Source organism: Blennius ocellaris, assembly GCF_963422515.1.
Source record: "Blennius ocellaris genome assembly, chromosome: 19".
Classification (NCBI taxonomy): Eukaryota; Metazoa; Chordata; class Actinopteri; order Blenniiformes; family Blenniidae; genus Blennius; species Blennius ocellaris.
Window position 1 is genome coordinate 22393841 of NC_137668.1, and position 22054 is coordinate 22415894.

General features: G+C 44.6%; 2 protein-coding genes across 2 annotated transcripts; both read left to right on the plus strand.

The window, feature by feature from the left end:
- Nucleotides 1-8657: 8657 nt before the first annotated feature.
- On the plus strand, nt 8658-11054 carry fzd8a (frizzled class receptor 8a). The gene has a single exon (XM_080515059.1). The coding sequence runs from the start codon at nt 8913-8915 to the stop codon at nt 10656-10658; it is 1746 nt and encodes a 581-aa protein (XP_080371185.1). The 5' UTR covers nt 8658-8912; the 3' UTR covers nt 10659-11054.
- A 4056-nt stretch (nt 11055-15110) lies between these two features.
- LOC308144330 (cAMP-responsive element modulator-like) lies at nt 15111-18843 on the plus strand. The gene is made up of 3 exons (XM_080515426.1): nt 15111-15208; nt 16376-16520; nt 17870-18843. Exons 1-3 carry the CDS (start codon nt 15178-15180, stop codon nt 18012-18014), a joined length of 321 nt encoding a protein of 106 aa, XP_080371552.1. The 5' UTR covers nt 15111-15177; the 3' UTR covers nt 18015-18843.
- The last annotated feature ends 3211 nt before the right edge of the window (nt 18844-22054 follow it).

Consider the following 22054-nt stretch of genomic DNA (forward strand, 5'->3'; position numbering starts at 1 on the left):
TACTCTTTATTGGAGAACTGGGGTCTGCGAACGTTATGACCAATAGAGCCATTTTCATGATTTTACAACAAATAGAATTTGTCTGGAGCCACAAAACAAGCTCATTACCTGAAATTAAGGGGGGGAAACAGCGAAAGAAAATGAAGATACCAAAACTGAGGTTGCATTCATGAAAGTACAATTCAGACATACCATATTATTATATATTATACCATATTATAATTGTTTGGGGCTTTTATAGAGAGTTTTGCTGTTTTCTTTGAAGGGTTTTTTGTTATTATAGCTGCTGCAGCTTTACATGGCAGCTTTGTTTTTTGTTACAGCAATTTTAGTTATATCAGACATTTTTAATATTCCTCCTTCATTTTTTCCTTAATTTTTTTTTTCAAGCAAAACATAATTTTTCCATTCCATGAAGGTATTGTGTTTGCACTGCAACCTTTTGAAAATGATGTCCGTTTACACAGAAATGGCGGAAAGACTGAAAACGATGTAGTTAAAATGCCCGGCTACAAGTTAGCATTGTTTATTGTTTGTCATGGAGACAAAGATAATTTTCTAAATGTTGTGTTTTAAGTGGTTCCGAGCAACACTGTCATGTAAACAGACAATCAAAAAAAATATTAAAAATATAAAAGTCTTACATTTTCACAATGTCTATAGCAAGGAGGCTGGGCTGAGCCATGAAATGTCACCATTGAACTACTGACGACGGGGAATGTTGGTCTGTTTTGTAATCTCAGCGACAGGCCAATCAAGTTCTTCAAAATCCACCAAGTCATATCTGGGTCGAAAAAGACTTTCCTCACACCGGTACTTTAAAGTTGGAAGCATATCATAAAAGTCTTACGTGTGCCGTGTCTGAAAGGAACACCCGAAATCATATATTGATCAGTCTTGATATTTCAAGAATGTCAATTGAAAGCGCTCGGTATCTGACATTTAGGACGTCAGACGATGAATTATAGATGATTTGAGCCAATTATACTCAAAGGGTTTACATGTTTTCACATAAACCGACGCCGCTTCATCGTGACGCTCTTTTAATGATGCGTTACAGGAATTTTATAACTTTTGCACTCAAAAGTGAAGATCAAGCCATTCTTTTCCCCCTCCTGCGCCCTTCCTCTCTCTGCTTATTGACGCCGACACACCTGACACCGGCGGCGGGAGACAATGCTGAGTGCTTGTGACACCGCCGGAGCGTCTTATGTGGGGAGCCACGTTGTTCGTTATCAACACGTATTAATTATTTAGCGAGAAATGAAATGCCTGTCAGAGTTTATCGGGGGGGGGGGGGGGGTGGCGGGTAAAGCTTGTCGAGATGAGGAGGCGATCCTCTCCGCGGAGAGATGGAAGGGCTGGAAGCTCAGAGCTGATAAGGTCATCAGTGTCCCGTTATCCGGCCTCAGGGAGGCTGAGTTTTTTTTCTCTCTCTACTCTCTCTCTCGCTGACACACTTTTAAACAAACACCACCCACCCGAGAGTCTCGCCGCGGCCCCCCGGCTCATCGCAGATGTTTGCCAGAGTGCTTAAAACTAAGCAACCCACCCCCCACCCCCCCCAAAAAAAATCAAATCTGTCTGACAGCATCTTGTGTACACCCAGTGTGAAGGCCAGATTAATACTGTAAATAAAGCCTGTGTTTACATAAATAAACATGTCCTCATCAGACTGCTAATGAGCAGTATGGGATGCCCGGGGTAGCTCACTTGGGGCAGCGTTCAGCCTTCTGATGTTCTCAACGAGAGCGAGCGAGCAAGGAGGAGGAAGAGAAGGAGAACTGTGGGGGGGGGGGGGGGGGTTTGATCGGAGCCCGCCAAGAACGAGCCGCCGACTCCACAAGGTCGTTTGTGTTGTAACACATCTGCTCCCTCCCCGCTTCTCCGTCCCTCACCTTCTGGATGCGGCTTCCCGCTTCCCTACCTTGTCGTTTTTTTGTGTGTGTTTTTTTTTCCGCCTCTCGCTTCGCTCCCTCCTCCTGGCTGCCGGTCATCCTCGCCTCTCGCCATCTGTTTTTTTTCGCAGCGCGCCACACGACGGAGACGGAGGGAGGCAAGAGAGGGAGGAGAGGTGGAGGATGAGCGAGCGAAGGAAGACGTGAAGGCCGCCGAGCGCACGCGTTCTGCAGGCTCCTCTTGGACGCTTTTCACACAACTTCATCAAGACAATCAGCAGATTTCCCCAACATGTCGAAACCATTTGACTCCTGGATCAGGACCAAATAAGATCCAAATTCAAAGATGTTTTTGGATTTTTTTTCCAGAAATGCTACTATATATTGCTAAAATGTGACTGAATTGGAATAAATTATGTGTGTCAATGATTTGCAAATTCAACGAGAGTTTAAAAGCATGAATTAACTTTAAAAAAACAACTGTAAAATGTAATTGACAGCCATAATCACTTCTAACCACCTGGCCACCGTGCAGAAGTAGAAAAAAAAATGAAATAATAATGTTCTGAAACACCTTTGTTTGGAACTGCAGATTATATGTATTTGCTGGGTTTCTCGCTGTTAAAATGCACCTAAATGGCTGTGTTGTGCGCGTTGCTATATAAATAAAGTTTAATTGAATTTAATGCATCAAAAAAAAAAGGTGAAGAAAATTCAAACAAAGCCTGAGCGTTTTCACAAAGTTGCGTTTTCCCCCGTTTCCACGGAGACCGAGTCCAAGCGTTTTTTTTTTGAAAAGTTGCATTTTCACTGACTCTGAGCACCGTCGTCATGGAAACAGACCCCCAGAAACACAATGGAAGTTTCCTGTTTACACTTCATACTGGTTTTCTCGACATTGGTATATAGCTGCCCAACACTTTGGTTCCCTTTACTTCAGCTGTTCTCCAACATTCTGAGATCTACTTTGACACCACAAGATTACTGGAGAGCGAATTCACAAAGCTAATTTACACTGTGTCTCTCTCAATACCGTCTTTGCATTGTTCTCGTCGGATGTCCGTAAAACCTGCAGTCGACGTCGACGCTGCTGGAGCTCGCTGCCGTCCGACAGCGCGAGCACTTGGAGGAGTTTCATCTCCTTGCATGGAGAACAATTAATACCTGGAAGGGGAGGTTAAAGGAGCACAGGTGGAGGCGGAGCAACCTGGACTCAAAGACTGGAGGAGAGGTAATTAGTAGCACTCGCTCCCTCTCTTCCGCCCCTGCAGAGATGAAGGCAGAGACCCCACGACCTCCCGTGACCTTTTCCCCAGCCCTGAAGCTACCAGTTCGACCAGTCCGGCTCTGCCTCGCCTCTGCCTGCCACAGCAGCACGAGCAAAATTACCACCTTTCACGAGCCGGAGAGCGGCGTTCAGCCCGTCGTGTCTCGACCAGATGGCGAGTTTACCCGAGTGCGTCTCGCCAGACACGCAAGGCCTCGTCTCTGGTTACACGTAGAGTCTGGAATAAAGCTATTATATCATCCTTGTGTGTGTGTGTGTGTGTGTGTGTGTGTGTGTGTGTGTGTGTGTGTGTGTGTGTGTGTGTGTGTGTGTGTGTGTGTGTGTGTGTGTGTGTGTGTGTGTGTGTGTGTGTGTGTGTGTGTGTGTGTGTGTGTGTGTGTGTGTGTGTGCGTGTGCGTGTGTTTCCTGGAGAGAACCTCTGTGGGCTCGATTACCTCTCTGGACAGAGGGAACAAGTTGCACGCTGTTTTACAAGAGGGGAGATAAATCTGACAGGCGTGTCGGGTATCAGGCGTCATGGCGGCCCTGGTCGCATCGGATGGCTGAGACGTCCAAACAATAGCGCGATAACACACACACACACACACACACACACACACACACACACACACACACACACACACACACACACACACACACTGGCCTGCCGGGAACGGCAGCCGGCAGCAGTCAGCTCTTTGGCTTGCAGGAGAAGCGGCACCAGGCCTCGTCCTGCAGGAAATGTTGTTTTTTAATTAGTTCGGCGAGCGAGGGGAACGATTGGCTTTTCGAGGAATTTGAGACAACCATCCCACAGATGTTTGTGACGTTATGTAACGGATTTGCAACACTGCCCAGCAACATATACCCTTTACGTTTATATCAGAGCGGCCAGTGTAAACAAAAGACCATTTATGTTAACGTGATGTAGTCTAATCAGCAGTACGGGGCTAGTTTGGGTTGAATGGATTAATTGCCCATATTGGAAGATAATTGAGTCAATTAAATTATTTTAATAAGACCAAAATGTCTCAATTTCCTCCCAGTCTGTACTCTCCTGGGACTTGGTTTATTGGTTTTATTTTGAAAGGCAACGTAATAACAATCCAACTTGGTGGTCTGTCCACGAGAATGTCCATGTTCTCCCACTGTTATTGTTTATAACGTATTATTCTCTGCATGCATGTGTGTGTGTGTGTGTGTGTGTGTAGCCTGGCACACTCGCCTTTATCGTTTTGAGCATTTCTGCCATTGCCATGGAAACCGGAGATTGTTTTCCAAACGTGAAACTCACATCACAAACTGGGACAATGTAATTGACATCATCCGAACATGAAAACATCTCTCCATCTTTACATTTTCAGGACACATGACGGTTATGTGGTTAGCACGTCGGGCTGTAGCATTCGAGCAGGCTTTGATTTTCTGCTTCACATCTGCCATTCAGAAGCATTTTTAGTTTAATATCATAGTGAAACCACAGATCAGATTATTCAATCCCCCCCCCAATGAAAGAAGCCTCATTAGTTAGTTATGTTTTGTTGGCCACTTGCATCAGAAACAAAAACCTTGTGAAGTTTTGGCAAGTGCTGTTCAACAACCTGTTGAATTAGGAGTTTAGAAACATCTGGAAGTCATCGTTAGATTATCCAAATCGCGTCTTGAAGTGCCACTTTTTAATACAGAATCTCGAGCCTGTGCAATAGAAATTGGCTTCTTCGGTCAAGACTTTGATTCTGTTCCGAATTTTCTCCGAGCAGAAACTTGAAGAAGTGAGGGTTTTACAGGAGGAACCCCCCCCCCCAACACACACACACACACAACTACCACCCCCAGCAGGAGGCTGATTGGAAGGGCCGGCTCTGTTTGTTAAGGTAATGGCGTCTAGGCGAGCTAATTCACAGGGTACGCGCTGCCTGCTCCGTCACCTCCGGTGGACCCCGCCTTCCAGCGTCTCCCCCCCCCCCCGGCTCCACCTGAAAGTGATTACCCGGCCAGCCGTGAGCAAACAAGCCCCATATGGAGGGCCTATGGTGGGGCCGGGGCTGCCGGGCCGGGGAGCCCTCCTCCAGCCCTTTGGAGAGAAGAGGCCTGAGCAAACACGGCTAATGAAGTCTTAACAGGCGGCCCCGGGTTAGCGCGAGTCCGCTAAATGCCACCGAGGCTCTCGGAATTGTGTCCAGCAGATTGGCTAAATCTCCTCCAAGCTTTCCTTTGCAAAGATAAAGTTGCATTAACATATCTACATCCATGGGGGGGGAGGGGGGAAGTACAGCCCGGGACATTGGCGAGCAGTCACACTCGACGAGCGGCCTTTCTTTCTTCGATGGCGCCACTTGATTCTGAGAGGGGCTTTTAAAACGCGGCGCTCTCGACGAGATTGTGGATTTTGTTCACGGAGTCACGAGTGTTTCTCTCACGACTGGGTCCGGGGAGCCGCCGCACCTCAGCTTGGAGTGAATCATTATCTCTGCAGGGGAACAGACCGGACGCCCTCCATCATTCTCCCACACTTCTGACCGCCACCGTGACCTCCCTCCCCCCCCCGCGTCCCTTTTTTCTTTTTTTTTTTTTTCACACGTCTTGAATTCCCGGGTTTAATATTTGGCGAAACCTCCATCCATCCTGCGCACAAACACACACTCGCATACCTCCGCGGCGCTGGCTCGCCGCGACTCTTGTTCGGCTAATCAAAAGCAAACAGCCATTAAGCGAGCTCCTAACTCGTTATCTCACACTGTCAAGTCGCTTCATGAATCTGTGCTCTGCTAAATGCGCGCTCGTTTTGTTCGCCCGGCGGTTTCGCAAAACGATAAAGCGCTGGCTGCACTCCAAGCACACGATAACCGCTAAAGTTAAACTGCACCGCGCCCCGGACCGACACACACTGGGAGGAAGATACAGAGAGCAAACGTGGGCCTCTGGAACCTTGTATGTGAGTGTGTGTGTGTGTGTGTGTGTGTGTGTGTGTGTGTGTGTGTGTGTGTGTGTGTGTGTGTGTGTGTGTGTGTGTGTGTGTGTGTGAGAGTGTGTGTACAAAATGTCTATTCACAAACGCGTCTCGCAGATCGAGTTTCCAACAGATGTTTGCCGATCACATGCCTGACCTCCAACGTCTCGTTTTTTCTGCTCCAGGAGCTGCACGATTCTTCGTCCCAGAAATAATCTGCCGCAACAATTACAGACTAATTAAATATCAATTGCACATCTGTAGCGTCCAAAAAAAAAAAAAAAAAAAAGACAGAATCAAAGAGTAAATTATCTGTTGCAGCGTAGCAGAAGGAAGCGTGAGTGACACTCCGGGATCAACTTCAGAAGGGAAAGTATTTCTGGTTTTTTGTAAATTCGATTTTTTGCAGAGATTCCATTTGAAGAAATCTTTTTGTGTTTGTGCAAGAATTCTAATGATAAACTGAGTGGAAACTGACAAGTAGCACCTGGGAAATGGATTTAAACCTGATACACTTTTAGTACAAGATCATGGAGAATATCAAGTACAACTGAGTCATGGGTGTCAGACACAAGGGGTCAAACCCGGTAATCCGAAACACCAAGCAAAGAAAACATTGATTTTTTTTTTTTTTTTTAACAAATTAAGTAGTCGACACCATACAGCACTGGGGCTGTTTTCAAGTGAAAAATGCAAATCGTTATGACATCATGGAAGAGCAACATTATGCTGGTTTTCATTAGTCACTTTCAAATTATTATTGTTTTTGGTTGGGATGTTTTAAAACGTGGGATTATTAAATGGTTGGATATGACAGAGGTGCATTTTTAACTTTCCTGAAAGAGATTCTGTTTTCCTCGATGTTACAAATGAGGGTGACTGAAGGTCGGGTCCTGATACCAGCGAACTCGAGATTTAAAAACTTCTTCCTCACTGACATCAAACTCCTGAAGAACAGACAGGAGTCACAGACTAATAAGACATTCGACTCAGAGCCGATTCTACACAACTCAGGCTGCTTTTTTATGACTCCTGTTTTACTATTTGCATATAAACATCGCTTTACCTAACAATACACTACCTTTTGTTTACATGTTTTACATAGTTTTTGACTGATTTTGCACTGGTTTCTATCCTTTATATGCTCTTTGACATGCTATTTTACTGCTGGTACTCTGTGGACAGCAGAGAAAGTATTTTAATTGCACCAGGAAATGTTTTCTGATGTACAGATGACAAACTTGAAACAGAGTAGTGCAACTGTTGCCGTTACAACCATAAAATGTGGAGTCTCTGGGGCCCCATAGGCACAAACTCTACACCAAATACTTCAAATCGTTTCTTCTATACATATTTAGTTTCATTGAGATGCTGCAAGGATGCACACGATTTCTATATGAATCGTTAATCTATAGTCAGCAGGGTGCTGCATATGTACTTCAGAGAGCTGCTGTGGAAGCATGAAGCTGAACTAATCGGAGAAGTTACAGCTTTCCATAGAACATAAAAAAAAAAAAAAAAAAATAGCAGTGACTACAATAAGATTACTGTCACATCAGTGGCTGAGATTCCGGGACAGACTGGGGGAGAAGCGTGTTAACACTGATATGAGCGCTCTGTCTCTGTGTCTCACTCTTATTGTGCCGCTTGGTCTTTGGGCTGCGCGCAATTACGCCTCCCGCAGAGCTCTGTGCGAGCGTTAAACGAAACATTAGCACCTCATTTAAAAAATAAAACAGCTTTTCACAAGGACAGACAGCTCCCTGGGAAGTCTTATCATGCGCAAATTAGCCAATTTACCAAACTGGCCCTCATCTCTCGCTCTCTCTCTCTCTCTCTCTCTCTCCCTCTGGAACAATCATCTGGAAGGAGAAGCATCATCACTTTGAAATCTGTGTGTTACTGTCTTACAAAAGTGTGAACCCGAAAATAAACTTGTTGAAATTCCAGCGCGTTTTGACGGTTGTAAACATTTGTTACTGTGTTATTATTACAGTTTATTATAGCACGAGGCATCCACATGCTCATGCACATTACATGTGCACGTTGGAGAGTGTTATTTCACCTCAATATGTGCCCGTCATTTTGTTTGAACCATTACTGGACATGTTGATAAGCCCTCCCGTGCGCAGGAGCGCATCCGCACCTCCATCCCGCGCCCCGGAGCTGCAAACACTGGAACAACCAGCGCGATGGTGAGGGTTTTTAAGCACAGTATTTGGGGTGAAAACATGACTGACAGGAGGGAAGCACCGCCCCAGCCGCCGTGTGATTGGCGGAGGCGGCTCTGGAGGAGTCGCCAGCCAGACTCTAGTATATATCGGCGGCGCTCTGTCTTCACGCTGATGATTTGTATGGGAACGAGGACTGAGGTGGGACGAGCCGACTGAATGTAGTCGCCGTGTGTGGAAGAAAGAAAAGGAGGCCCACATTTTTCCCCTCCTGTTTGTGGCGATCGGACGGCAGCACCTCGGGTTTTTCATTTTGTTTGGGCTTTTTTTTTTTTTTTTTTTTTTTGTTCTTTTCTGAGCGCACTGTTTGAGGATACGGAGCGCATCACAAGGAGAAGCTGGATTCTCCTCTCAGCCATCTTGACTGCCGCTCGCCCCCCTGAAGGCTGTTTTCTCTCCTCTCGCTCGACTCGAGAGTAAACACGGCTCGCACACTGCTCGCAACTCGGCGCAGGAAACCCCCCCGGGAGGAGCGCGATGGGCCCGATACGCGGCGTGTAACCGGAGCGGAGGCTGAGAGGATCCGTCAGAAGAAGGGGGGGACACGACGCGCCGGAGCCGGAGAGATGGACCTGTTTGGGATTTACCTGCTCCTCTCCGTCGCTCTCCTTCCCCGGTCCAGCTGCACCACGGCCAAGGAGATCACCTGCCAGGAGATCGCCGTGCCGCTGTGCAAGGGCATCGGCTACAACTACACCTACATGCCCAACCAGTTCAACCACGACACGCAGGACGAGGCAGGGCTGGAGGTGCACCAGTTCTGGCCTCTGGTCGAAATCCAGTGCTCCCCGGACCTGAAGTTCTTCCTGTGCAGCATGTACACCCCGATCTGCCTGGAGGACTACAAGAAACCCCTGCCGCCGTGCCGGAGCGTGTGTGAGAGAGCGCGGGCCGGCTGTGCGCCTCTCATGAGGCAGTACGGCTTCCCGTGGCCGGACAGGATGAAGTGCGACTTGCTGCCGGTGCAGGGCAACCCGGACACGTTATGTATGGACTACAACCGGACTGACTCCACCACCGTGTCCCCGGTGCTCTCCAAACCCACCAACAACCCCGGGAAGGGTTACAACCTGCCGAAAAACAAGCCCGGCAGACCCGGCGTGCCGGGGAAATTCATCCCGGCTGCCGCTCCGTGCGAGCCGGGCTGCAAGTGTCTGGAGCCCATGGTGCCCGTTAAAACAGACCGCCACCCCCTGTACAACCGGGTCAAGACCGGGCAGATCCCCAACTGCGCCATGCCGTGCCACAATCCTTTTTTTACGCACGACGAGCGCGCGTTCACCGCCTTCTGGATCGGACTCTGGTCCGTGTTGTGCTTCGTGTCAACTTTCGCCACCGTCGCCACATTCCTCATCGACATGGAGCGCTTCAAGTACCCGGAGCGACCCATCATCTTCCTCTCCGCCTGCTACATGTTCGTGTCGGTGGGCTACATCGTGCGTCTGATCGCCGGGCACGAGAAGGTGGCGTGCAGCCGCGACTTCGACACGGAGCACATCCACTACGAGACCACCGGCCCCGCGCTCTGCACCGTGGTCTTCCTCCTCATCTACTTCTTCGGCATGGCCAGCTCCATCTGGTGGGTCATCCTGTCCCTCACCTGGTTCCTCGCCGCCGGGATGAAGTGGGGCAACGAGGCGATCGCGAGCTACTCGCAGTACTTCCACCTGGCCGCCTGGCTCATCCCCAGCATGAAGTCCATCGCGGTGCTGGCGCTCAGCTCCGTGGACGGGGACTCCGTGGCCGGCATCTGCTACGTGGGGAACCAGAACCTGGACAATCTGCGGGGCTTCGTCCTGGCCCCGCTGGTGATTTACCTTTTTATTGGCACTATGTTCCTGCTGGCCGGATTCGTGTCGCTGTTCCGGATACGCAGCGTCATCAAGCAGGGCGGCACCAAGACGGACAAGCTGGAGAAGCTGATGATCAGAATAGGCATCTTCACGGTGCTGTACACGGTGCCGGCCACGATCATCGTGGCGTGCTACTTCTACGAGCAGCACAACCGGCAGAGCTGGGAGATTACGCACACGTGCGCCAACTGTTTACTGGAGCGCGAGCGCACGAGTCCGGACTATGCAGTTTTTATGTTGAAGTACTTCATGTGCCTTCTGGTGGGCATCACCTCCGGGGTGTGGATCTGGTCCGGGAAGACCCTGGACTCGTGGAGGACCTTCTGCACGCGCTGCTGCTGGGGCAGCAAGGGCACCAGCGGCTCCATGTACAGCGACGTGAGCACGGGACTAACGTGGAGGTCTGGCACGGCCAGCTCCGTGTCCTGCCCCAAGCAGATGCCATTATCCCAGGTTTGAGGTTTAGGGAGGGGGCAGGAGGGGGGGGGGGGGGGGGGGGGGGGTCAAAGCAGCTTATGAGGGCTGCTAATTGTCTGGAGAGATAACCCATCACTCCTTATGTCTCCTGCAATTGGCATGGAAATGACCCTGCCGCTCCTCCATCACCCCCCCCCCCCCTACTCCCCCCCAAACAAAAACAAAAAAAAGAAAAACCTGCCCCAAAGTAAAGTACCTGGCATTCACACAGGTTCTAATCCCTCCGTTTATATGTAGTAAAGGCTGGTTTTATCAGCCACCCTGGGCATTACTTGTTAAAGCTTCACACAAAACATTTTGGGGGATTTGTTTTTTTTTTGTTTTTGTTTTTTTTTACCATTTTCTTTATCTACACAGTGCCAGATGATAATGTATAACTCAATCACATCAAAGATGGTTTAAATTAAGCCTTAATAGTGCCCAAGTATTTTTTACGGGTCATTGCGTCTTCTTTTTTTTTCTTTTTGTAATTTCAAATGTATTTATATAAAAAGTTGTGTAAAAAAAACATGTACATTTGTGTATAAAAGAAAAAAGGTTTATAAGATAAAGTGTAAATTTGTACAAAGTGTAGATGTTCTCCTTTTTTGTGAGAAAGCAAATATGATCTTTATTTTGACAATAAAACCTTTGATAAATCTGGAGATCCCGTGTTAAGTTTTGTAGTTTTTCCTTTTGTGGTCATGTTAAGTTGAGTTGGTTGTTTTTTTTCCCTTCTTCTAAAAAGGAAGCCTCTTTTTTTTTTTTTTTTAACCATCAGAGACCAGTAATTAGAGGCAGGGGTTGAGTTGGAGCATCTCCATAATTGTTAAAGTCCTCTTCACATGCCTGCTGAAGCCTGCTTTCTTAATTCGGTTTAAAAAAAAAAAAAAGGAAAAAGAAAAAGAGGGTGAATGGTGGGGGTATAAATGCAGGGAACGGACCCTTTTCATCTGCAGAAAACTTTGATCTCTCCCTCTTTTTTTTTTTCTTCTTACCAGCCCAGAATAAAGGTGGTGTGTATTAGGAGTGTCTGTCTGATGTGCCAAGGTTCCCCCTAAACGTCCCCATTTGGACGCTTTGATGGACGTCCTGCAATTCAAAGAGCATTTTGGAACCCTTTTTTTTTTTTTTTTAATTCATAGGGGTGTTGATGTCTTGAGGGGTGGGGTTAGGGTGGAAGGGGGGGGGAGAACCTGCCAGAGCCCCTAACGTCTTGTGTTTAGAGGTTGTTGGGTTTTGTTTTTTTTCCTCCATGAATTGAAACATCTTCTCCCCTCGGCTCAAGCTGTGTCAGCGAGTGCAGGGGCCTTGACATGAATGATATTGAAATAGCAGTGAAAGCCCCACAGGTGGTCTGTTCACATGATCTCACATCTTTTGGAGCCCCCTTAATGGAGGTGTCCCCCCCCACCACCACCACCACCACCACCACCCTCCTCCACTTCTCTTTTTGCTACTAATGTATCTGCTTTGGTCCCAATTAACCCAAATGCACTGGCATCAGACGTTACAGTGTAACGCAGCCTTTGACGTGCCTTTGATTTGCCGGTCAATGGCGACAGTGAGCTTTGTAGTGGGGGGCTTTGTTCCTGTTTTATTCCTTCACGCTCGTAGTGTCGACGTGAACACCAGGAGAAAGAAAAAAGAAAGGCCTCTTCTTCTTGGAATCTGTTGGGACAGTTGAAGAAGCTACATGTATTTTGGTAAAAAAAAAAAGCTCATCCCATCAGGTATCACGTTTGTTTGGTTGTTTTTTTTAATTTAGTGAGTAACAAGTATTTGCATCAAGCATGTTTCCATCAGTCATGACTGCTTTTCTTCACCCAGCTTTGTTTATTTATGGTGTTTACCCCCAAATAAACCTCACTCTGCTGCTCCTCTCAGTCAAAGTGGTAAACACTGATGTGCAGCGCCATCTAGTGGTGCAAGAAGCACTGCACAGCCACAGGTGACCCTTCACTTTAACTTCTCAACTGTTTACATGTGAAGTAACAAGTATAAAGACATCAATATGACAGGCAGATATCTAACTCCCAAAAAACTATCAATCCCACTTATTCACCATGAATATTTGCCTTTAAACATACTAAATGTATTAATTCTCAAAAGAATGCACTAAATGTGACTTATCAAAATTATTTTGTGCATGTTTAAAAGTAAATACTTACAAGTACAAGCATGTTTCTTACATATAGGGTTCTATATATATATATATATATATATATATATATATATATATATATATATATATATATATATATATATATATATACATTTCACTCTTGCACCAATTAAAATAAACACCTTTTTTTCCAGGAGGTGGAAGCACAACAACTACACAATGATCGAGGGTTGTATATTACACATGTACATGAAATAAAATCTAATATTGACAAAGCAAAACATTACACTGAACACATTCAGCCTTTTCAGCCAAGTAAGGAAAGTAATGAAGCTGATCCGAGGCCACGTTTGGTCTGTTTATTGCAGAAATGCTGCATCTTTCATGACAGTTTATACACGAGTTCAAACAGTTTTCTAAATCTGGAGTTGATCAAAGTTTGGTAATTTGGTTGGAAGTAACAATATTTGCATGTACAAGTAGGCAAAACAGTTAAAATATGAATATATCATAAATAACACGATGCAGCGTAAATTCTGAGACAATCGGGAGTATATTTTCTAATTTGTCTGCAAGAATAAATCTTATCGTGCGGCAATTACCCACGTCTCTCTTTCTCTATCTCTTTTACACCTGTAGAAACTTATACAAATAAGAATTAGCGAATTACACAAAGAACATGAACACACACAAAGAAAAAGCAAAAACTGAAATACATACAGTATATATATATATATACAGTATATATATAAAAGCAAAAGACTAAGAAAGGAGAAGTCTCGGTTTGAAGTGAATTGCTTCGTATGACCTCAATCTCCCATGATGCACCTGGATGTTCTTCCAGACGGAACCTGTGCAGATTGAATCGTCTTGTTTCCACAGGAACACTCAGACTTGCTGCCTATCAAATATTAACGCCGTCGTTTGATGAAAGACGAGGCCGAGCGCCGTTACACTAGCCGTGCTTTTTAATACTATCGATCTCTCAGTTTCACTTGGGTGAAGTTATTTTTTATTTTATTTTTTTTTTAGATTTCACTCTTTAATGTCTTAATGCAGGTGAAGTCAGGCTGCAGCCGCACACATCTCCTTTACTTCTTCTTGATACACAAAACTACTCACATGCAATCTTTTTCACCAAAAGAGCCATTTTCACGAAAAAAAGGAAAATAAAAGCTACAGCCTACATACAAAAAACAAGGTTGCATTAAAGATTTTTTTTACTTCTTGTATGTTCAACATGATCTCACCAACAGTGGAAGATAGCGTTGCCCTGCACTGCCCTGCTTTGCCCTGCAGAGGGCGCCAGCTGCTGAGTATGAACTGACTCGCTGCTGCCGGGAAGCGGAAAACTCATCCACACGATGACGTCATTCGTTTATGAGTTCATTTCGAAGACAGACGCCTCAACTGACAAGACAAAATAAAGTTTCTGAAAGTTTTGGGGTTTTTTTTTGTATTTTGAAACGTGTGATGTAAAAAAAAGGCGGTAAATTTACTACAGTAAGATAATTTAAACACAGAGCACGAGGATGTGGAAGAACTGTGTATTTATGAACTGCTGATCTTTTGAGATTTCTTGGATTTAAAAATGCCAGAGGTCAAAGGAGAATCCTTGAAGATGATGGGGCTACTTTTTATCCAAAATGGGACAATAGAAGACCTGAGAAACGTTGCCTGGTCTGATGAATCTCAATTTCCGCAGCCACATTATAATGATAGTCAGAATTTGGCCGAAACAACCGAATGCAACAGCAACAAGACAATTTTTCGGGGGGGGGGGGGGGGGGGCATTTCATTGTATTATCGGTTTTATTTTCTCGTCATTTTCAGTAGAAATTGGTTTGGTTTTTGCAAAAATATAGACACTTTCATCACGTATACTCTGCACTGTCACAAAGAAAACCCTCCAAGTTTAAATTGAAAGCTCATTATAGCACTATTTCACCCATTCAGGCCACTCGTGATGAAATTGTGCTGAACTGCAAATGAATTTGACATGTTTAGTAGAACTGTACATCAGATGCACCATTCAGTGTATAAGTGAGTATAAGTATAAGAAGTGTGGACATACAGTATAATGGTTCCTTGTTCTCGGGGTCCGTGTAACTGATGCCTAACAAGACTAAACATTGCTGCAGAAGAGCTGAAGAAAATTCTCCAAGAACAAACAGTGCCTGACTCATAGCATCGAGAGAGAGAGAGAGAGAGCGCGCGAGAGAGAGAGAGAGAGAGAGAGAGAGAGGCTGTTGACATCAGGAGGCCAGTGATGTCATGCTGATGTCAATGCCTCTAATTGTAAATTGCACACACAGCCTCGCTGTGAACACTTCGCAGGGAGAGAAGAGTCTGGAAGGGTCTCTTGTTGGAAAGCGCCGGGGAGACGTTACGCACGGCATGGCTGTGACCGGGGACGAGACGGAAACAGGTACGTCTCTTTTTTTTTTTTCTACCACCACGTCAAGTTCCTCCACATAATAACCACGTGCGTTACGTCGAGGTTGTTGTGATTTGGGTGAGAATGCGTCTCAGGAGTCACACAGTTGTGTGTGTTCGTTTGTTGTTTTATGGTTTCGTGTTAATACCTTTTGTCTAATAGCGTCAGTGAGAGAGAGAAAAAAAAGTTGGTGATAATCAGAGAAATAAAATGCGCATTTTCTGCTTTTCTGCTACAAGCTGATTTCTGAAAAATCATATCGAAGCAGTTTTTTTCCATCTCCTCTCTCTCTCTCTCTCTCTCGCTCTCTCTCTCTCTCTCTCTCTCTCTCTCTCTGCCCACTCACAGCACATAGCAGCAGTGGCTGACGTCACTGGTTTTTTTTTTCCCGGAACAGGCCCCCAGCAGCGTCAGTGTGAAAGAGGCGCACATGACGTCAGCGGCCGCGCCGCGAATACACGCAGCTCTTTATCCTTTTTTTTTTTTCTTTGCGATTCCAGCATATCTCAGAAATTAACCAGCCTCCGCGTTATTCCACTGAGGAGCAGCGTGTCCTGCTGACAGCAAACAATCAAACCGAAGGAGACGCTGATAAGAATATCACGTGTTTCTGTTGGATTGGATTTAATCAGCACGGGGTCACAACTTTTGCTTGGATGTGGTTAAGAAAATATGTTTGGGGGGGAAAAAGACTTGTTCAATACTGAGGCATTTTAAAATGAATATGCTGCAATCGAGTTGAGCTGCTCATGACAGTAAAACGTGTTTCTGAACTGTGAACCATTGTTATGAAACACATTGCTGGTATAATTCAAACAGTTTGACTTATTATACAAAAGCTGTGATGAACAGGTTAAAGATTTCCTCATTTTTCTGCGTTTTCTTTCTGTAATGAGGTCGTTACTTTTCATTTCAGTCCTCAGCTCGGGTGATAAGTTTGGTACTCTGAAGAAATTTGTCTGAAAAAATCAATGTTTTCTTTGAAATGCTTACAATTTGCTTGGTGGTTTGGCTGGACTTCTGCCTCTTGGTTGACGACCCTGAATTCCACTGTAAATTACCTTCCCACATAACTGTAGTGAGGAAAAAAAAACATCAAATGGTCACTGGTGAAAGCATAATCCCAGAAGGTGACGTATTGTTTTGTGTCTCGCTCAGGGTCCTCTGGCGACTTCGTCATCTGGACGCTGTCCAAATCCACTTCCAGCCTCCCGCAGGGGGGAGCGGGGGACGGCGCCCACGCCTCCATGCAACCTGTGGAAGAAGCCTCCCAGAAGAGGCAGCTCCGCCTCATGAAGAACAGGTACGCCATCAGCCAATGTTAGGCGACGGCGTGACGCAACTGGTGTCAGTGGGAGTTGGTCCGATGGCCGTCCGGCTCCAGTGGATATTTGCAGCACCTGCAGGAGAGAGCTCTTGTCTCTTCCCAGCCGTGCTGTGTAATCTGCAAACATCTAAATGACAATGGAGGGCGACTGGTCCATGTAATGATACGTTTTCAAACCTTTCATCACGGCGCCACACGATTCTTCTCCAGCCGGGGTGTTTATTCGCCGACACGCGGGATGTCTCCTTGCTATCTGCTCTATAATGTTTGTTTTACGCACGATATGTTTTCTGTGTCGCTGTGAAGACGCAGGTCTTGCCTCGGGATTTTCTTTTATTCACCTCCAGGTTTGGTGATAATATCCTGATTATTCCGTCACTTCTACTTTACTCTGCAGGATAGTTGACTTTCTGAAGCCATCCAGGCCCCCAGTGAGCAAATCAGCCTCAAACCATGATGCTCCCTCCGCCATGCTGGACGGCGTCCCCATGTCTGTCCTCAGTGCTGCATGTCCTCCACCGATAATTCAATCTTAATGTCATTGGTACTCCAAGCATTTCTTTAGTTGTATTGTCGAGGTGCAACTTTCTCTTGGGCGACCATGAACACGCTGCCATGTTTTTCTTTTTGCCGATTCCTTTAAGCCACTAGGACTTTTGGCTTCTTTTGCATCGCTTGTAAGGAAAATACTCCTTTTGTCTGAGTATGAGAAGTCTTTGAGCTTATTCTGTATCACCTTTCAGCATTTCTTGCTCAAAGATTGCCGACATCGGCAAACGTTTCTTGAAACTCAAAATTTTTTTCTACGTTTTCTTCAAATTGGTGTCGTCCTGGACTCGCCTCAAGTCTGTTTTCATTCATCGCGCTTGAGATCTGCTCACTTCTGACTCCAGTTATCTCTTTCTCACATCAAAATTCTGAGTTTTACTGTGAATATTCCACTTAAACGAGGACAAATCTTGACTGTAATTGGTTTCCCACTGAATGGAGCCCGTGCTGTTTGTAGGTACTTGTGACTTCGATAAAGATCAGGTCACATTTCATGACCCAGACCGAGACGTTTCCAAGGGTTTACGTACTGGACATTCCTACGACTGTACCTCGTCTATTCACATTGTGATTTCACTGTAATCATGCAAGTTTCACCTCAGAGGACTGGAGTCTTTACAAAATCACTGTCATCTTAACATTCTGCACCCACACAAGAGAGGCTCTTGTCTTTTTGTTAAATGAAAATTTTAATATATTTAACTGGAATTAGCTCTCTGTTGAATCTGTGACATTAGCTTCTCTTTCTTTACATTAACTCTTGTTGTCGCTTGCAGGCAGGCCGCCAAGGAGTGCCGGAAGAAGAAGAAAGAATACGTCAAATGCCTCGAAAATCGCGTGGCCGTGCTGGAGAATCAAAACAAGACTCTGATTGAGGAGCTGAGGGTCTTGAAGGACGTCTATCGGGTCAAAACGGAGTGAATCCTGCGATAAGACGTGGGAGCTCAGATTGTACAGACTGTGTTGGGTCTGTTTCTGCGGCGAGTCTCGAGGACTCGCACAAAAACAGGCCTTGTCCTCACTGTTAAATGTGTTTACACGATGATGTCAGTGTTTGATGCTCTGAATTATCCATACACCACCACCAGCCAAAAAAAACCACCCCAAAACAATTTTTTTAAATAACCAAAAAAAAAAACGGGGTCCTATTGAACAGGCACACTTCCAGGGAAAGAAGACTCACTACTACGCCTTATCGGAGATGCAGACTCAGATTGACCCGATCAACCTGGAGAATAAAAAAAAAAAAAAAAAGTTCTGCCATCATCCAGACTGCACTGCATCTAACATTCCTCTATGATCAATTTCAGCGTCGTCGCTCTATTGAATCACTCTGAAAATTAATGATCTATGTCAGTTTGTTAGAAGAAAGCTTTATTCTGCCACAAACCAAATGTTAAATCGTCATATTGTCTGATTTTCTATCACAGTTCCTTGCTGGTTACTTGTATCTTTGGATCTGTTCTGCAGCTCTTTGATGATTTCTATGCTTCTCTCTGGTGGCATTATCAACTATTTGGGCAAATTAGGTCCCACTCTTAAGCTTCTGTATATTTAGTGAAAAAAGCACACACGTTTTGTGGAAATAGTATTGAACTCTCTTCCTTTTTGGCTGTATTTAGAATATTATACAATGTATTTCGAATGATTCATTTGTTGCTGAATTCCAGTTTTATTTTTATTTTTTTCTCACACATATTCTATGTTCTCCTCTGTAACACTGTTTTCCTGTGACGGTCACACCATTTAAAAAAAAATGTTGTTTTGTTTATTGTTATTCTTTGATCTGGATGATTTCACACTTGGAGACAAGATCTCATTATGCGTTGCAGAATGTTGGGTTTCTGTGTTGCGAACACGCACAATCAGAAAGATGGACTCGCCGAAGAGCCACAATGTCTCTTTCACTCCTTTTATTATCATCCAACCTGCGTCTCTCAACCTTGGGTTTCTGCTCAGCACATGATGTGCTGTCCTTTCACCAGCGGCTCATTTTCATCGCGGGGATTTGCCAGCGCGTTTCTTCCTCCGACGCCGTGCACGTCGCTGGAAGAGCCACACTGTTATTAACACAGCTCGCGCTGACAGGAGAAGATTTAGCATTTAAGAACATTTTCCTCAAAACAACCAGTGGAATGCCGATGCATTGCTTGGGAAGAGGAGGAAAAAAAAAAAGTGGCTTTTTTTTTTTTGTCTTTAAAATGGCAAATTGTGTGACTCTCTTGCCAGACAGAACCCCAGAGAAGAGGTCAAATAATTCTCTCTGGTGGGAATGACCAAAAGCAGAACGATTGCAATGCCATCATTGATTGTTTTCAATGAAAAGAAAAGAAAACAAAAAAAAAAAAAAACAATACCATTGAGACCACTGCACCTGGGCCTATTGTGAAACCCTTTTCCTGTCCGGTGTTTAAGAAAACACAGATCGTTTCCACTCTGATTGGGACAAAGCTACACTGGAATGTCACAGTTGGGAAGAGGAAGTACAGTTGGTCGTGTTGTCAATCGGTACTCTACATTCGTATTGGAAAATAGGATTATTGGATCGTCGCCGTGCCGGTAGACTCATAAGAAATGGTTTAATCATTTAGAATATTTGATTTTGCTTTGATGATTCAACACAACTGGATAAAACCACAGAAATGGGCAAAATCAGCTTACACATTTACAAAATAAACTGTAGAACCTGAATAAAAAGCCACACAAATGACATATGAACGCCACACAGAAACGCAGGATTCAAACTGGGGATCATAGGCCACAAGTGCTGATCACTTCACCACTGGGCCGGCTGCAGAATTAATAAGCAAGTTGATCCACGAACAAAGGCTCACCCAGTCCTGTAAAACCTCCATGTGCCACAAGATGGTACAGCCAGTCAATTTTGGGGCCAGTGGAAGTGGTGGACTCGAGGTTAGAGAGGGAAGGACTTGGAATCGGAAGTGTGCAGGTTCAAATTCCACTGCGGAACAAGACTCTTTGAGCCAAACTGAATAGGTTCATTATAGAGAAGTTGTTTCCCCAAGGTCATCAATAAATTATACTGTCTTCTTCTTCTTCAGTGTCTTGTGAGCCGGTTGTACAAGAAAGGTTGAACCTAAAAAGGACAGAGTGGATGATAGAGTGCGCCATCATCACCCAATATTGCAACTTGCAATGTCTTACTGTGACAATGAATTGCATGAAGTGTGAAAATTGCATTGAAAGAGCTAAAAATAGTCAAACTGACCATGGTTCATAATTGATTTTAGTTTCATAAAAGCGATATAAATTAGTTTTGACTAGAATACTAAAACTGTATTTGAAAGCTTCGTTGTTGCCTTCACTTTGGAGGTTTAATCTGTTTTGCAAACTTTTTATTTAACATTGAAGGACGCTCAAATTGCTCTTTTAGGTATGTAGGGTTTGGGAGCCTGTAGAAAGCGTTACAGGGATCAAGTTGTACAGAACAACTTGCACATATTCCGAAAGCCTGATACAAGGGCCACTCTCAAAACGTGCAATGCAGCTGTAGCACCAGCAGGCAGCACTGCAGCACCACTCCTTACCATCTCCACAATTAAATTAAATCTCAGAAGTCCCCCCCATCAAATTTCGCCACACTCCCTTCAACAGCCATGCCAGTGTGGGGCTGCAGGTACAGTTCATGCTGCCTGGCACGTCAGTCGAGAGTCTCTGGATTGGATTCCTCAGAACTCCCCTTTGTTTACGTTGACCTCTGGGGGAAAAAAAAAAAAATCCCTCTTAATCCTGCAAAGAGGTTTAGACTGAGCAGCCATTTTCCTCTGTCACAGACAAAAGCAAAGCCCTGGTTGGATTTGTCAGTCATCAGTCAAGATCAAATAATTAACTCACACACACACACACACACACAGGGGCAGAAATAGAGAGAGAAACTCAAAGGCCAATGGCTCATGTTTGTATACACAACACACCATCACCAAGGATACATGGCAGCTCACCCACTGATTGAAACTGGAGCCCTCTGATATATTATTCATAATAATAATAACAAAAGAAACAGGTTTTCATTAAAAACAACAACAACAAAAAAATCACATGCATCTATCAGGAGTTCCATTCCATTCGGTTCTATGCTCTTGATGATTTATTGCAGGCCCCAAAGGGAGCACCATAATTGTCCATTTATCACACAGTTGAAGTCAAACACCTGAACCGGAACCTTTTCCATCACAGCTGCAGGGCTCAAGGTTTCCAAGGTGCGTTATGGACTGATCATGGAAATTGTATATTTTCATCTGTGGACAGAAAAATCTATTTATTCACCTGAAGGTAGATACGTACATACTGGTCGACACAATTGTTAAAGATGCCCAATGGGATTTGGCTTTTAAGTCTGTTTTGTTGCATTCTTGCAATGACATTTACATAATCTAGTAACATCAGAAATTTGATTTATAAATATTTCTTAAGCCAAAGTAACAACATGCAAGCGCAGGAAATTCAAATAAATCACTAATACGTCAGCTCAAATGTGATAAAGATCTTTTAGAGATCATTTAATAGAAGTGAGTGTGTCAGTGGTCCTCAGGTGGTCTTCAAGTTGAATCAAAAGCGTTAAATGACAACAAATAATGGGTATATTAATTAAAACCACACAGGTAAAGGAAGATATGGATTGAATTGGACGAGAGGGTGCATTACTAGGAATATACAGTATATTGTGGGGGTTTTTCATCAAGTCAACTAAATCCACCAAACAGCATGCAAAGAATTTTAATTGAGAAAATGTAATGTTTTGCTTGAACTTATTATGAAAACCAACAGACTTGTCTTTTTTCCCCAGATTTGTTTCCAGACCCTGATTGAAAAAAAAAAAATCCTTCTGTTAATATAAACGATTCTAATCTATTCTATTATCTTCTATTCTATTCTATTCTATTCGATTCTATTCGATTCCATTTATTAATATTCTATTCTATTCTATTCTATAATATTTT

Excerpts from the sequence above, each read along its gene's own strand:
- LOC308144330 (XM_080515426.1), top strand. The coding sequence starts at position 15,178 with ATGGCTGTGACCGGGGACGAGACGGAAACAG. Across the intron at positions 15,209-16,375 it reads CGGGGACGAGACGGAAACAG|GGTCCTCTGGCGACTTCGTC; the intron begins GTACGTCTCTTT and ends TGTCTCGCTCAG. Across the intron at positions 16,521-17,869 it reads CTCCGCCTCATGAAGAACAG|GCAGGCCGCCAAGGAGTGCC; the intron begins GTACGCCATCAG and ends TGTCGCTTGCAG.
- fzd8a (XM_080515059.1), top strand. The coding sequence starts at position 8,913 with ATGGACCTGTTTGGGATTTACCTGCTCCTCTCCGTCGCTCTCCTTCCC.